This window comes from Primulina huaijiensis, chromosome 12 (genome assembly GCF_012295235.1).
Source record: "Primulina huaijiensis isolate GDHJ02 chromosome 12, ASM1229523v2, whole genome shotgun sequence".
NCBI lineage: Eukaryota > Viridiplantae > Streptophyta > Magnoliopsida > Lamiales > Gesneriaceae > Primulina > Primulina huaijiensis.
This window is the reverse complement of record NC_133317.1, coordinates 499,467-515,747: the sequence shown is the minus strand read 5'-3', so window position 1 is coordinate 515,747 and position 16,281 is coordinate 499,467. Positions and strand designations below refer to the sequence as shown.

Below are 16,281 nucleotides of genomic sequence, written 5' to 3'. Positions count from 1 at the left end.
TTTAACACATTTTTAAATAATTTTTCAACAGGTTCTTATAATTTCCTACACTCATCCTTTTGACCTAGTGAATATTAATAATGTCCTCTTGCTTTTCCCTTTTCATTTTTTCTTTTCTACATGATGTACAGGATTGTGAATTTTCTCCACGGATTCAGGGTCTCGTGAGAAAAACCTAAAATGAGGATGGAGATCTCTTATTTTTTCGGGTTCGATGATTTTTAAAATCCCAGAAATAATTCGAGACAGGTGTCCTTGAACTCACTCTGAAAATAATATTAATAATAGTATAATAATAATAATAATAATAATAATAGTACAATTATTATTAAATTCGAAAGTTTGTATACCAAATTCGAGTCCAAGAGTACCTTATGTTCCAAAGGTCGAATGTTAATATTATAATAAGTCAAAGTTTGCATACCAAATTTTTGAAAATTTCCCTGCACGTTAATCCTACCTAATGTTCATCATTGGGGTCACATAAAAATAACTGCTAATAATAATATGAGAATTATAAACACCATCATTTTCATTTGGTATGTTGCTATACTAAATGCATATATTTACTAGTATCGATATTGATGGAGCTATCTAAAACAAAAGCACACATCATTAAAAGTTGAAATATAAATTTCTAAATTTTGATTTTTCATATCCAAACATAATCAATCGTCTTCTCCATGTATGATTTATCTTTTCAACCTCTATAAATATTGATTCTAATTCATTTATACTTTGACAAAAATAAACATACAAATTTTTTTATAAAAAAAATACAATAATAATAAATATATAAATAAAATACTTAACACACGAAAACTATATTATCGATCTAGGGACAAGAGGTGGATTTGATACCTATCCTGGGCCGTATAAATGGGCCATTCTGTTGTGGTCCAATAACATGACGGGCTCGTCCTTCAACAATCAGGTTTCAATTTGAGGTCCTCATTTAATTAGATCAAATGTTAATAATACCCGGCTTTAATATCTCGCATCAGGTTGGTTTCACCTTGCTATCCCGACTGAGTATGATTTATCTTATAGGGCCAAATCCAATCACGTCTGAAAAGAAAATTTGATAGGTTTTAAATTTTAAGTTGTTATGTGGTGCGACATCTTGAGATATAAATATAAAAATAAAGAATAAAATTAGACACAGGAACATACACGGAAAACCCCTAAAATTATTAAAGTAAACACTACGGACAAGATGAAAAGATTTCACTATAATAATTTATGAGTTACAACTTCAGAGAAACAAAAATCTTTTAATACTTGAGAAAAATATCTCACAAATATTATAGAAATAGTGAGAGGAATTGAAGAAAAAAACTCAAGAATAAGATGAATTGTTTGAGAATGATGATAAGTGCAAAACGAAGCATCTATTTATAGATGCATGACTCTGCATGAACAAAATAAAATTTTGCACGTTTTTATCAATAGGAAGCAAAATTTGACAACTTAATAAATAATCAACGAGTTCTCATTTTGTCTTACTATCTTGCTCATTCCTGTTGACATTTTAGGCGGCTACTGAATGAAGAATGATTACCCCACGACTCCTCTATCATTTGGATTAATCAGTCATCTACCTTCATAAAATAATTTTATGCTATTGTCAGGATGAATTATTTTTGTAGTTTTGATTAGTTCCTTTTAAGCGGGTCAAAATTTCTTATTTTATCAGAAATTGTCTTTCTATTTAATCTTTTGTATTTTAATTTATAAATTGAAAATCTTCACAGAAAATTAATTATTTCTTGATATGCTATTTTAAAAACATATTGTTTAGTCCAAACCATTAATTAATTATTGTTATATTATATTCTTAAGAGTTGTAGGTATAAATTTGTAAAATCCTCCTACAATATTGAACTAGTTTTTTTTTTTTTTTTTTAAACGGATATTGAACTAGATTTTAACAATTATCTTTAACAAGTACTCGATAAAAATTATATGATTTTCGAATCTGTTTACAATTATCTGTGTGTATCTGAGATCTATTTATTTCCATCGTGATAATACTTTTTATAAGTTATATTTTATTATTAACGAGATATATTATATATCTGGTTCATGTATACAATTTAGATACAAATCTTTTTTATCTCGAGATTTTCAATATTTCAAACGGGGTTTTCAACAAAACATTCTGATTAGACATATTGCTTATCATGCAACTAATGTGCGTACTTGTCTAGCTGCTGCTGGTTGGCTGAGTCATCATGATTTACCTCCTCTCACAATCCTGTCGGGCCGGGGGTGAGAAGCGCCTAAGGTGAGCGATTCCACCTTTTGGAGCAACTAATGTGCGTACTTTAATTTTTTCTCTCTCTAAATTTTCGTTTCAGCTTCATTTTGGTTTTTCCTCAAAAATTTTACACTTTGATTTTTTTTTTTTTATATATAAATAAAACGGATTTATAATGTTTGCAAATATGTGTCTGCATGAATTATACACATAATCTAACACCTATTTCCTTGTTTTTCCTCAAACTTTTTATTTATGAAACTTATTTTTATGTGATGAAATTTACAAAACCATCGTGTCATCGGATACTAATAATTTCAATAAAAGAGTCAATACTAATATAAAAAATAATGTATTTGTGCATGTGTTGCATGTTTGTACAATTGAGTTTATATATAAATATATGAATATTTGTTTCTCTAAACTGATAAAGGTATATTTATAAAAATTACTGTCACAAAGTTTCATTAAATTCTTCTAACTTAATATGATAATATAGTATAGATAGATAATACTATCTAGTGACTAGTGGTACTCTTCATCAGACTTGCACTTCTGCAGTGGCTGTCAAATTATCACGTGATAAAGATTAATTATGCTTTTTATTTTAAATCTAAGTAATAATTTAATTATCGTGGCGGAAGTTGCGTATTAAATAAACCTGTTCAGGTTTTATATTTTTTAGAGAAATATATTGTTAGTTTAAATTAATATATGTAGTTTAATAAGAAATTTAATATTTGTACGTAGAAAAATAATACATAATAGTAAAAATTCGTGTTGGTTCCGCCATCCGTTTCTAACTGATATTTCATATGTATGAAACGGGACATTTAAACAAATGTAATGCGTATAATAAGAGTCGAGTCGATTCGAATCTAACATATATGCAAGCATATATATACGTATTTTAGATTCAATTCAAAAGTCGAGAAATTAAGATTATATTCTGAGAATGAATAGGCATGCACTGCGGTTTGTCTGTCCAAGGAAAAAAAAAGCCCGTGTGCGATCTGAATCGTCTTCCATATTTTCCCAGGTGTTTCTCTTTTGTGGTGGAAAATAAATGTTTGAAATTAAAGTCTATTTGAGATTGTTTTATATTCTCAAAAAAAAATGTCTAATTTAATATTAAAAAAAATGTCTAATCGTAATATATAAATATAAAAACATGAAATAATTGTGGTGGGACCCACTCACATGATTTTTGGGGCCAAGATTCCAGTCCAGATTCCTGTGAGGATCTATTGGGTTATTTTATAGTGGCTCATACTCATACGCATACGCAATACTTCATCACTGGGACCACTCCACGTACTCAAACGCATATATCTATTTCATTTACATAAGAGTGTTTGTGCCAAATTATTACGACATTTAATTATTTTCTCATTTTAAAACAAATGAAGTTTCGAAATGGGCTCCAACTCCAAGCGGCCTGCCTATAAATTCACGAGGAGAATCCCACTTCAACCAACCCTCGCTCGCCTTCCATAAACAGAAGAAAATAAATATACAAAAGAAACGGCGGTGGTTCGCTTAAGAGAAGGAGAGCGGAGAAGAGAGAATGGGTGGTTGGGCTATAGCGGTGCACGGCGGCGCTGGTGTCGACCCAAACCTGCCCCTTGAACGTCAGGAACAGGCCAAACTATTGCTAACTCGTTGCCTGAATCTCGGAATCTTCGCTCTTCGCTCTTCTCTCCCTGCCATCGATGTCGTCGAACTCGTCGTCAGTCTATATAAGTTTTCATTCTTTTACCCCACCATTATATATATATATATATATTTTGTGACAGAAACGTAAATTCGTGAAATTATGTGTAGCTTTTGGGGAGATTCATTATCTTAACTTGTGTGTGCATAGGTACGAGAACTGGAAAGCGATCCCCTGTTCAACTCGGGCCGTGGATCTGCGCTGACTGAGAAAGGGACGGTGGAGATGGAAGCCAGCATCATGGATGGGGCTGGGAGGCGATGCGGCGCCGTTTCGGGCGTCACCACAGTGAAGAATCCCATCTCCCTCGCTCGACTTGTGATGGAGAAGTCACCCCATTCCTATCTTGCTTTCTCTGGCGCTGAAGAATTCGCCAAACAACAGGTAATATTTGCCAACCAGGTTATTAAAAAATGACCGTCATTTTACGAACAAAATTTAAATTTATAAACAGAAATCTTCGAAGCGTTGTTTCTTTTCCTATTTTTATGCATACAGTTCCAATATGTACCAAAATCTGGATTTTATTTCTATATTATATATTTTCGGTATTCATTTCTGAGCCCAGAATTCGTGCGCGAAGACGTGTAAATTCATGAAGACCCCAGCCGCAAGCAATTAATGTCATATTTCCAACACGTGTGGGGTATTAAAATATATATATTTTATTGTTTTTGTTAGGGCGTGGAGATGTTGGACAATGATTATTTTATCACGGAAGACAACGTTGGCATGCTCAAATTGGCAAAAGAAGCCGACACAATCATGGTAAGTAGAATCATTGTAGTGTTGTACGTGTCTCCCTCTATACATACTTTTTTTTTTATATCTAGATATTTTGCGATTTTTATTTTTTTTATCTAAATCGGTCAAGTCACACCAACACTACAAATTAATTTAATAATATGTTGATTCGATTTCATCAATTAATCGCTAATGCTATTATACTTGTGTAACAGTTCGATTACCGGATTCCCACAATTGGGTCAGAATGCTGCAGCGCCGTGGTGGACAATCCACCCCTAACAATGAACGGACTTCCAATCAGCATATACGCCCCCGAGACGGTGGGATGTGTTGTGGTGGATTTTCAAGGACGGTGTGCCGCTGCCACCTCCACCGGTGGACTGATGAACAAAATGATGGGTCGGATAGGTGATTCGCCCTTGATCGGTGCGGGCACCTATGCCTGTGAGCTGTGCGGCGTCTCGTGCACGGGGGAAGGTGAGGCGATCATACGGGGTACCCTGGCTCGTGATGTGGCGGCGCTGATGGAGTACAAGGAGTTGAGCCTCCAGGAGGCGGTGGATTATGTGATAAAGAAGAGGCTGGATGAGGGAAAGGCTGGTCTGATTGCGGTGTCTAGTAACGGGGAAGTGGCTTGTGGGTTTAATTCGGTGGGGATGTTTAGGGGATTTGCCACTGAGAATGGGTTCATGGAAGTTGGTATTTGGTAGGGTACTAGATGTATTGTTGGTTTTATATATATATATATTCTCATAAATAATGGAGTTTGTGGACAACTTCTTATATCGGCAAGAAACCGGTAATTTCATATTCCTCTTTAGCAATATCACTACATTTTTGGGGTTCTTTTTTAAATTTCGACTATACTGAATATCCTGCTTTTTATTATTTTCTTTTTTCCAAATATCTTGCGTTTTATTAATAACAAGAACTAGAAGAGTAATGTGTCCCACATCTTCTAAGATTTATCGCTAACATATACCAATTGTCATTAAAAATGTGATAAATAGTATGCCAAATATAATAGGGAATATCATTGCAGTATATATTTGATTCGCAATCATCTAAAATTGCTCGAATTCTTCTTATGAGCTGTCATCGACCGTTTCGAAATAATTCTAGTGCACACTTTCAAATTACTTAATAGATATAACCCTAATAGAATTTTAATTCTAACAACTACTACAACTATAATAATAATAATTATCATCATAATAATAATAAATGAATTTGGTTTATAACAATATTTTTTAATATAACAAAATTAAGGAACAGTAATGAAATTGAAAGTGCATGTGGAGTGGTGGATAAAGTGACAGTCAGAAAGCGTTCAAGGATAAAATGAATATGATTTGCGGCAGAGTTATTCGCAGGGTTTTACTATGAACGCACGTAAAATGCTTGTAAATTCAAAAGCTTCATGTACTGCATAGGTCACAGCTTTGTTTTACACGGTGTACATGCACTTCTTCCATTCATCCCATTTTGTTAAATAAGTAATTGTAATACAACGAGGAAATGTGCATTTTCATTTCAACTATCTTTTCATTTGATTATTGTCATCTTAATTTTATCTTAAAATCGAGTCTCAACGAATATTGCATCGGCCACATATCATGTTTCCGAGGCGAACTTGAGCTGGGGTTGTGAGGTGACCAATTCCGGCTAGACTAGGGGAAGCCCCATGGCATCAACAGTGATGATCACATCGACCCACCATATTTGCTTTGCCCCCGCTAAAATGAATAAGTTCTTTTCATTATAATCTATATTTTTGGGGTACAATTTTTCCCTAACAAATTGAAATTTGAAGGTAGAGAGTTTTCCTCCAAAAAAATTGGTGAAATATGGGAGGTATGCCCGACAAGAATTAGCAGCATTACTAGAAGCAAGATCCCGTTGAATGATCATTTCATCATTTTGTAACAAATATTATTACACTAACAAATATGAACGTTCTGTCTCACTCATAGCAACGAACTGCACGTTTTTTTACATTATATCACTACAAAAAACGAATGGAATAGCGACGGTTTTTTTATCAACCGTTGCTACTATAGCGACGGTTTTTTATAAACCGTCGCATTCAAACCGTCGCTAATATAGCGACGGGTTTTGACTAACCGTCGCTCATGTAGCGACGGTTTTTATACACCGACGCTATAATAGCGGCAGTTATTCATAAACCCGTCGTCTACTAAAGTAAGCGACGGTTTATCAAAAACCGGCGCTCTTATAGCGACAGTTTTACAACAACAGTCGCTATATTAGCGACGGTGTAATGACACCGTCGCTATTTTGTGCGACGGGTTATATACCTGTCGCCATGTGCGACGGTATAATAGAAACCCGTCGCATTCTTTTGCGACAGTTTATTAAATCCGTCGCAATGGGCGACGGCTTTTCTTAACCCGTCGCAAAAAGCGACAGTTACGCTTAACCGTCGCCGATCTAGATCGGCGACGGTTTGTCAAAAACTGTCGCTAATAGCGACGAGTTTTTCGACTACCGTCGCTATATTTCTTTATATACCGAAGTTCGCGAACAACTTACAACGATTTTCGCCCATTCAGATTTTTTACTTTTTAGCGGAACTCTATCAATTTTTTCGCATTTTCTGTTTTTTTATTTTTACTAACATTTTTTTGTATTAATTTCGTAGATTTGCTTGTCGGTGTAATCTTTCAGCGTTACGTGGATCTGCATATCTTCGCGTAAGTAAGATTTTTAAAGTTTTTTTTTATCGAAAATTTAATATTTGTGGTGTATCGTATTTATGAAATTTTGTGTAGTATTTTGATGACTTTTAATTTTTTTTTTCGGAAAACCGTAGCTTAATTAAGCTACAGTTCTTTAAAAAACCGTCACTTTATATAGCGACGGTATTTTGAAAAACCGTCGCTTAATATAACGACGGGTTTTTCAAATACCGTCGCTTATCATAACGACGGTTATTTAGAAACTGTCGCTTTCATTCAGCGACGGTTAGATTAAACCGTCGCTTAATATTAGCGACGGTTGTATTTAAGCCGTCGCTAATTTAGAGACGGTCTTGTTCAAAAAAACCGTCGCTACAGGCGACGGTTTTTGAGAAACCGTCGCTGCAAAATAGCGACGTGGTCTCCTATTACGGTTTTCCAAACCGTCGCTTAACCCTTTTAGCGACGGTTTTGGCCGTCGCTAATTTCGNAATAGCGACGCGGCCTCCTGTTACGGTTTTCCAAACCGTCGCTTAAACCGTCGCTAATTCCGTTTTTTTTTTGTAGTGTATTTTACCGACTCAGTTGATGAAATGCTCTTAGTTTCCTTAATCATTAAATTTTTTTTTATTCCAAAAAAGCCACAAACACATGCAGAAGAAGAAAAAGCCAATGCTAGCAACTGTGGCCTAAATTGAATTAGCTTTGCTTTCATTACAAGCATAATAAATATCGATCGAAAAAGGAATTTTCTCTCTTTATTCTGTTTCTTTTTTTTTTTTTTTTTTTTTTTTTTTTTTTTGTAATTTATGACAAGTAATCTTTAATTTTATTTAAGTTTTGCTAAATCCTATGTAGTCGGCCCAAAATTTCTCTCTCTTTATTTCAGAATTATCAATGAAGTACATCAATATGTACCTGCCGAAGTTAAATTTTCTAACCACCACCGAACCATTATTATTCTGTTCAACGATTAATTTATTTAAACATTAAAGTATTCCTCAATAAAAGTAACATAACTGGAATTGTGTAGCAGTTGGTACTTCCCCCACCCATACACCACCATATCCCATATTATAGGCAGAAAGTAATCATAGTTCCACATGGTGGGAATTGTGTAGCAGTTGGTACTTCCCTTGCATCAACTCGTAAAATAAGCATCATAACTGATGAGATTTGAATAATTTCTTTCAAATTTAAATTAAAGTCGATACGATTAATATTTGAATATTCTGTTGTGAAGTATAATTTTCTTTTTTAATAAAACAATAATGACAGATCTTTTGATGCAAAATATCAGTCTCAATATATAGTTGATCTCCACCACAGCTGAGTTGTTTACCTAAGCGATCTGAAAAAGAAATTATGAGATTTCTCAGGGGAATTGCTGTGGGCCGGAGGAGATCCCGTGATCCGTAAAAATGCATCGGCGAGCATTTCTCCCAGCTGAACTTGAGCGGCGGTACTTAGATGCAGCCCATCAGGTTCCAGCTTCAATCCCTTGGCATCCACACTTGCTACGTTTGGCAGTTCGTTCTCTAACTGAGCTTTTCTTATTATATCTATGTATTGTCCCAGCCCTGATGCAATTGCCACCTACACCACAAAACAATCCAAAATTACTAATAATCATATCCAAATGATAAAACAACCCTTTCCAAAGATCGTCCCACTCAAATTTTATTTGAAATATATGTTTGTCGAAATCTTGCTTAATATAACAGATGGGATATTCGATTTGAACTCAAATTTTTTGAGTTCTGTTTGAGTACTCGAGCAGTTTAATAAAATTTGAACTCGGGCTCAATTATAAATCTACTGGTAATATATATCTGGCCTTCCAATTATTTCACCGGATGTGAGACGATACCTGGATTATTGGCAGACTAGGTGACTGCAAATCAGACCGCACATCCGTAAAAAACTTTTCCAACCTCGTCCTATACAGCATAGCATCTTCTTTACTCAAAGAATCACTCTCACCTTGGTACCACAGAAGCCCCCCAAACTTTCCTCCTCCGCGCGCTGCCGCCTCAGCCCGTCTCATCATTTGGTTGTAAAGTCCGCTTCCCCGACCCCACTCAGTTATATTCGTGCCCCCAACTGCACAAGGGACCATACCTATTGTCCCGATGCTTGAATCCCTCTCCAAGAGTGAGTTAGCAAATGCCATTCCAGGCCCTATCCCACAAACCTTGGTAAAATCTATATCATAATGAAGTGGCTCTTTAGCTTCTTCCCATTCCAACCCTGCATCGAGCCTTAGGATCGATGGATTGGGATAGCATTGAGGGGGCACGAATCGGTCCCAGGTGCCATTGATCACACCTCCTCTACCAGACATGTTGCTCTGTCCGGCTAATATGAAAATATTCTTAGACGATGAAGTGTTTTCATGTGAGAGCTTTTTGGATGTTGCCAAACTCGAGTAAGATAAAAGTAACGATAAAATAAGGGAAAACATCGCTTCTATCACAATTCCTGGCAGAATTATATTTACATGTAGATGGGATTTAAAGAATGTTTGGAAGGAAAGAAACTACAGCTATTCAAGTAGGAGAAATTACGCTTTGAATAATTTAGATGACTAAAGGAAATGAATGATTGGCCGCATGTCAATTGCAAGTCTCTGTCATTACACGGACAATGTGTGTATGTAGCAGTGGACCCTATGAGGCAACAATTTAAATTATACAATATTAATAGAAAGTGCGTGTGTAAAGAAAATATTTATAATTTTGATGAGGGACGGGATGCCTCATAGACTAATCCCTTCTACTGAAGTCAACAGCACTTTACATAGGATGAAATTTAACTCTTGCAGTTGAAGCCAATGTAGATGCATATTGCTGGTACATGAATATAGTAATTTAACCAACGTTAATTACATAACATGTGTACAGAAACTTCATATTTTCATCATATGTTGAATATCCATTATCATGCAAGCTAATAGAGCGATAGCAAAATCTTTTCTACTCGCAAAATAGAAAACCCATAGGATTTCAGATACAAATACAACACACAAGATAGATTCAGCAGCATTCTTAAGCATAGGAAATTTCATATAACTTAATTTGAGCATTTGAAAGATCAGTTAGATTCCCGAGCATCCTTGCTTGCCGAAAATGAGGTTGGAGAATGTTTCCTAGGTATCTTCATCCTTAACAGTCGGGGCTAAGCCCTCGGAGGTCTGGTAATTCGACAGGAAAAATGAGGTTTGGTTCATCTGGAGAAACCTGCATTTCAACATAATCAACACCCCTGATGAAAATAAAATTTTGTACAAGAGTAACGATATATTACCCATTTTTCAAATTTGGGTAGAAGCATTTCAGATCAAATAATTTCAGACAGATTCTCTAAAACCATTGAGCTGGTTTGCATACTTTTGATTTTGGCAAATTTCAAATTTCTAATTCCACCACTTTGTTGTTTATATCAAGCATGGTACAAATCATTCTGTCCAAAACGCAATCTTATGGAAAAATAATTCTCTAACCTGAGGCAATCTTATGGAAAAAAAATTCTCTAACCTGAGGCGCTTATCTTTCTTCAAACAAACCCTTGTTATTAACCTTTCGTCGGTTGAACTTCTAATGGACACTTGACATGAGCAACACGTAACAGTACACAAGAAATAAAATTCAACAGTCCTACTTGGTTAAAATTATCAGGGTCATTTATCATTCAATATTGACAAAGATAAGTTGTTTTAGAATATAGTATCAACTCTCACCGCAACTGCTATCAAAAGGAAACTAACGAGTCCTATCCACGAGATATATAAATAAAACCACAGAATACAAAGAAAATGAGATCACAACACCTGAGTAAGTCCTGTGATATTTGACATAGTTTAGTCAGCGTCTCCATTTGCATATGAAGGTCAGTGAGCATCTCTGGTAATTTAACTGGATTAAAGGGGAAAAAATCTTAAATATCGATATCATTTGAAGCATAGTGCCCAGGTTTAGCTACATTTCAAGTTCTAAATAATGAACAAAACGGAATCTATAACTATGCCTTGAAATCATGTGTATTTAGTATCAGTAAGACAAGGTCATCATGCCATAGCAGAACGAAAATTCATAATTTTCTACAGTTATAGGCTTTGTCGTACCAAAGAGTCGCAATAAATGTTCGGCTCCATACACACTCGAAGGAGAGATACTATCCACGATCACTTCTTTGTATTGCTGGCGTTCGTTTTTATAGAGAAGCACTGTCGGCAAAGCTTTGTCAAAGTAGTGACACAGCCCCTTGACAATATCTGCAACTATATCAACTGTCCTTCACTCACCAAAAAACATAAAAATAATCATTAAGAAATACATGGACCGAGTTAAATTACATACCAAAGTTATATGGTATAATAAACATTCCGATTTTCCAAACACGTACTCAACAAATTGATTCTAGAATTGAGGCAAAGATACAACTTACCAACCAGCTTCCAATGGGAATGTTAAAAGGAGCTAAAGATAAAAATATACATGAACAAAAAGTCAATGGGAAAAAGAAAAGAAAAATTACTACGTAAAATAGACTTACTTGCAGTCCTTCATCTTGAAATCATGATACTTTTTCAATAACTCATGTACACTAGGAGACCGCGGAAGTTTAACAAGCTGCAAGGAAAATGTTAGAGGATGATATTTCAATTAATCATCAATTAATTTTCAGGCCTACCAATGAGAAGCAAAGAATGCAAGTTGAACTTTCTTTTTCATGGCTTACCTGGTCGAGCTGTGTTATGCATTCATTGTCATCTAACAGTTGTTTCTTTAGTGGAAGCGGAATTTGGATGTTCACAACCTTTTCCAAAGGGACAACCCTATCATCCTGCCATAAATTGTTACATAGAAGTCCATGGCCTTAACTCACAGATGAGAAATTTATTCAAGAAAGTATAAAGGAAGCAAACATAATTTGTCAAGCAGTGATAGCAAGCAGAGAAAACAAGGCGGAAATGAAGCAATATCCATTTTAAAAACCATAATGCTCCTACGACTCCACCTCCATCAGAAAATTACATAAAATGTCCTATAGCTAGTACTAATGGTACACAAACAAAAGTTGAAACCTACATATTGACCTGACTTCGAAAAAACTACCGCCCAAGAGATGTACCTCATCAATGGATTCATGCTTCCGTTTCTTGCCTCTCACCCCTGTGGTGACATTGCAATCCAGATTCCAGTTCAGAAGTGATTTCACGAAAAATGCAGAACACGAAAACTTCAATTTTAACCATGAAAATCCACTGTGAATTAGGGGAAAAAACATCTCGAAATGTGGGGCCGGGCTTGGCTTGTTTCTGTATTTGGCAAGAGTCTCTAGAGCTGCCCATAGAGAGAAGTAGGAAATCTTTCGCATGGTAAAATTTATTAGGCGAGGCACATCTGTTTACTTCCATCAGAAAAGGATTGGGAGAAGTGAAGGGCCCCTTCAACCAGAGCACTTTCCACTGTCCCTTGCAGGATGGACTAGGTGGTGCACCATCGGCCGTAAAAGACAATACATTCAGAAGATATAGGTATCAAGATGCATAAATGCGAGCTCAGGTTCCAAGTTAAAGCATAACGAATATGAAATATCCATGTAGTTTACCCAACTAAGTTTTGGCCATGGTCTTGTATGATGCTGATGAGACTTGTAAACTGCTAAAAAAAGTTCAATAATCATGAAAGTGAGATGTAAAAACTCTAACCCGTAAAACGTTTAGGGTCATCACGTGATGAGCCCCCAAGCTTCACATTCTTCTCTAAAGCAAGCTTCTGTTTAAGCTCCTTTTGCCTTTGAACATTTTCATCTGTAAGTTTCAACAGGCGATCAATGCCCAACCATTCATCCCACCTGTTAAAAAGGAAAATTAGAAATAGTACTTCCCATAGTTATTATCACCGAATCAAACAAAGAAAATAACAAATGCTTACATACATCTATCTACCAAATCAAGATACCCGTATTTCATTTTCCATTTACAATTGACATAACTTTAAGGAAAGGAGAATGCTAACTCAAACAGAATTTAGACAAATCAGATATTTGTTGAAGCATATATATCATAACTTGAAATGTGGGAGGGTCTGCTTTCTTCTCAGTAATAACTAATGATAAATACCCGCAAAGTTTGAATGAATTTTAAGTCGAAACATTATCCAAAAAATTACCTGTTGAAAATTAAAAATCTCTAGGCTAGAAAAAAAAATCAAGATATATAATTTTCAGAGCAGATGTGTTCACTCACTTTTTATTCCAACCCTGAAAAATAAAAAATAAAAAACCATCAGGAAACAATAATACACAAGCTATTGATAACTGATACTACCCCATAGTTAAAAATTTTGGTGTAGTTAGAAACACTAGTGATGCAACTACAACAGAAACGGTTATAATAGGCTAGAATGCATCAGATAATAGGTGTACTCACTTCATAATGAACTAAGTGTATCCAGTAACCATCTTTATGCATCTCAACATTTTCGATCTTGCCTCCACAGACGAAAGTAAAATTAAAGGTGATTTTGTAGCTATACTTAGGAATTAATGCAACAATTATTTCAAAAATAATTGCGTTAAATTATAATTTCCCATCAAAATAATCGCTGGAGGCGAATACTATAGGAAATCCATTTAAAAATGGAGTCTTGACATTCAACTAAATGAGAAGGGTTGAATCGTACCTTGGCGTCGTATAGGCAGGAGCCATGAAAACCAAGGACTTTTTCCCCAACAAGAAAAGGGCTTGAATCAGTGGTTACGGCCTTACTGGGCTTCTTCTTGAATCCTATGACTGCGGCAGCTGGAACAGTGCCTGTATCCGGATCACTTGACGTCATTTTTTATTTTTACGATTTTCCTTAGAGTGATCAATAGAGTTTTTACGGGATTTTGTGTAGATGTGTACTACGATAAATAGTTAATTCATGATTTTTCTTTCGCAAACAAATTCAGAATTTAAAGTTTGGTATTATGCACGATGAACATTGACCAATACTTCGCACTGATATTTGGCAGATTAAAACCATGTTTTTCTAGAAAACAAATTAAGAAGTAAATTTGTTGTGAAATTATTTTATGTCAAGTAATTAAAGTAAACAAACCAATATTAATTTATTTTTCATAATAATAATATGACAAAAACTTGTGTGAGACGGTCTCACGGGTCGTATTTGTGAGACGAATCTTTTATTTGGGTCATCCATGGAAAAGTATTATTTTTTATACTAAGAGTATTACTATTTATTGTGAATATGAGTAAGGTTGACCCGTCTCACAGATTAAGATCCGTGAGACGATCTCACATGATACCCACTTTAATAATAATAACATATCAATAAAAATGCTATTGGTGTTTATTTCTAATTCAACCAGTTTATTCTTTTACATTTTTTCCATACAATTAATATAATATTTTTATTTTCTTATAGGATTGTACAAAAGGCACAAGCATTAACAAAATGCTCACCTCATCGTGGTCCCACTACACATTGTAACAAATACAAAAAAACACGTCTAGTGCAAATTATTAAATATATTGTACATTATTTATTTGTAAACGATACAACTCCGACCAAAAAATAATTAATCAAACAATACAATGTAAAAAAATTGAATCAAGTATACATAAATCGATGTCTTTAAGCACTTGCTAAAATTATCTAAATGAAAATTGTGGGTGCACCAGCTAGCTAGTTTCTTGCTTGTGCGTTGGGATCAGAATTCTTGATTCCATATGAAGGTAATGAATTAGTGAATGCATGTCCGTCTCCACCATGGCTCGGCCCTCCTGTTTTTATCGCTTCTACGTATAATTCACCTAAAATCTTCGCGACTTTTGTATCAATGGAGCTTTGATGCATCAAGGTTTTCGGATTTCGTGCTTCGACCTGGTTAACCGATAATATGAAAATACACAGAAGAAAAATAAGTAATATGAGAGATTTTAGACCTGATGCCATTTATTGTAAATTCTTGGAGATTTTGATCAGTTTGGTGTGGTGAAATATATAACGAGGATATGAGATTGTAGGATGAGAATATTGGAGAGTGGTGCTTGATCAGTTTATATACAAGTCGATAAAAGAATGTGATCCATGGAATTTGACTGATTAAATTAGGTGCCGCCACGCATAGACTTAATTCTCTTGTGGAAAGTTATAAACTTGACAACAATTAAGGAGACAAAAGGTTAAAAAATTCTTTAAAAACATTTTTCAAAGATTTATTTTGAAAAATAATTGATGTCCATTTAGGTATCTATCTAGTTGACCTAATATTAATGAAAATTAATTTGAAATAAAATCTTTAGTTTAACTACATACGGTTCGGAAATAAAATTGTTGCCATATAAAAAACAGAACACAATTTTGAAAGTAAACCTAAATTGAACTCTTGCCACAGATTGAATGGTGTCTGTGCGATAAAGTGAGAGAACCTTCGGCGATATTTCATTTTTTTTTCTCATACACTTTTTTCATTCAACTACCATGCTAACCTAATCACTTACGAATTAACCTATGGAATAATCCATGATCATTCCTTTTTTTAGAAAGAAAAAATCAACTACAAAAGCAATTAAACCAATATTTTTAAAGACAAGATTAAGGCCACTTCATGGTATATATATAGACACACACGTGTTCTGAAGTTTCATGCAAGCTCTTCGAATTGTATTCACTTACTTATCTATATTCAATATTTAATAGAGTTATATTATGAGACAGTCTTACGTGTTTTTTTTATGAAATGAGTCAATTTTATTCATATTTAAAATAAAAAAATTATTTTTCAATTGATAACCGAAATAGAAGATATGTCTCACAAAATTAATTTTTGAAACCATCTCACGATAG

At 34.6% G+C, this 16,281-nt stretch overlaps 3 protein-coding genes across 6 annotated transcripts; 1 reads left to right on the top strand and 2 right to left on the bottom strand.

Annotated features, from left to right (window-relative positions):
• Positions 1-3,725: 3,725 nt before the first annotated feature.
• On the top strand, positions 3,726-5,550 carry LOC140989502 (probable isoaspartyl peptidase/L-asparaginase 2). Its single transcript, XM_073458707.1, has 4 exons — positions 3,726-3,989; positions 4,125-4,358; positions 4,656-4,742; positions 4,934-5,550. The coding sequence occupies exons 1-4, from the start codon at positions 3,828-3,830 to the stop codon at positions 5,429-5,431; spliced, it is 981 nt and encodes a 326-aa protein (XP_073314808.1). The 5' UTR covers positions 3,726-3,827; the 3' UTR covers positions 5,432-5,550.
• Positions 5,551-8,635: 3,085 nt separating this feature from the next.
• On the bottom strand, positions 8,636-10,091 carry LOC140990116 (probable carbohydrate esterase At4g34215). Of its 2 annotated transcripts, XM_073459699.1 has the most exons (3): positions 9,988-10,091; positions 9,291-9,843; positions 8,637-9,016 (listed from the first exon to the last, which is right to left on the bottom strand). In XM_073459699.1, the coding sequence occupies exons 2-3, from the start codon at positions 9,762-9,764 to the stop codon at positions 8,759-8,761; spliced, it is 732 nt and encodes a 243-aa protein (XP_073315800.1). In that variant the 5' UTR covers positions 9,765-9,843; positions 9,988-10,091; the 3' UTR covers positions 8,637-8,758. The 2 variants fall into 2 exon arrangements, with proteins under 2 accessions (XP_073315799.1, XP_073315800.1); XM_073459698.1 differs by lacking the exon at positions 9,988-10,091 and having other exon boundaries at positions 8,636-9,016; positions 9,291-9,967.
• Positions 10,092-10,373: 282 nt separating this feature from the next.
• On the bottom strand, positions 10,374-14,466 carry LOC140990115 (protein MRG1-like). Of its 3 annotated transcripts, none has more exons than XM_073459694.1 (10): positions 14,110-14,466; positions 13,857-13,913; positions 13,674-13,687; positions 13,134-13,279; positions 12,554-12,594; positions 12,161-12,265; positions 11,975-12,051; positions 11,544-11,713; positions 11,250-11,334; positions 10,374-10,659 (listed from the first exon to the last, which is right to left on the bottom strand). In XM_073459694.1, the coding sequence occupies exons 1-10, from the start codon at positions 14,263-14,265 to the stop codon at positions 10,569-10,571; spliced, it is 942 nt and encodes a 313-aa protein (XP_073315795.1). In that variant the 5' UTR covers positions 14,266-14,466; the 3' UTR covers positions 10,374-10,568. The 3 variants fall into 3 exon arrangements, with proteins under 3 accessions (XP_073315795.1, XP_073315797.1, XP_073315796.1); XM_073459696.1 differs by having other exon boundaries at positions 13,857-13,918; positions 14,110-14,247; XM_073459695.1 differs by lacking the exon at positions 13,857-13,913.
• Between the last annotated feature and the right edge of the window lie 1,815 nt (positions 14,467-16,281).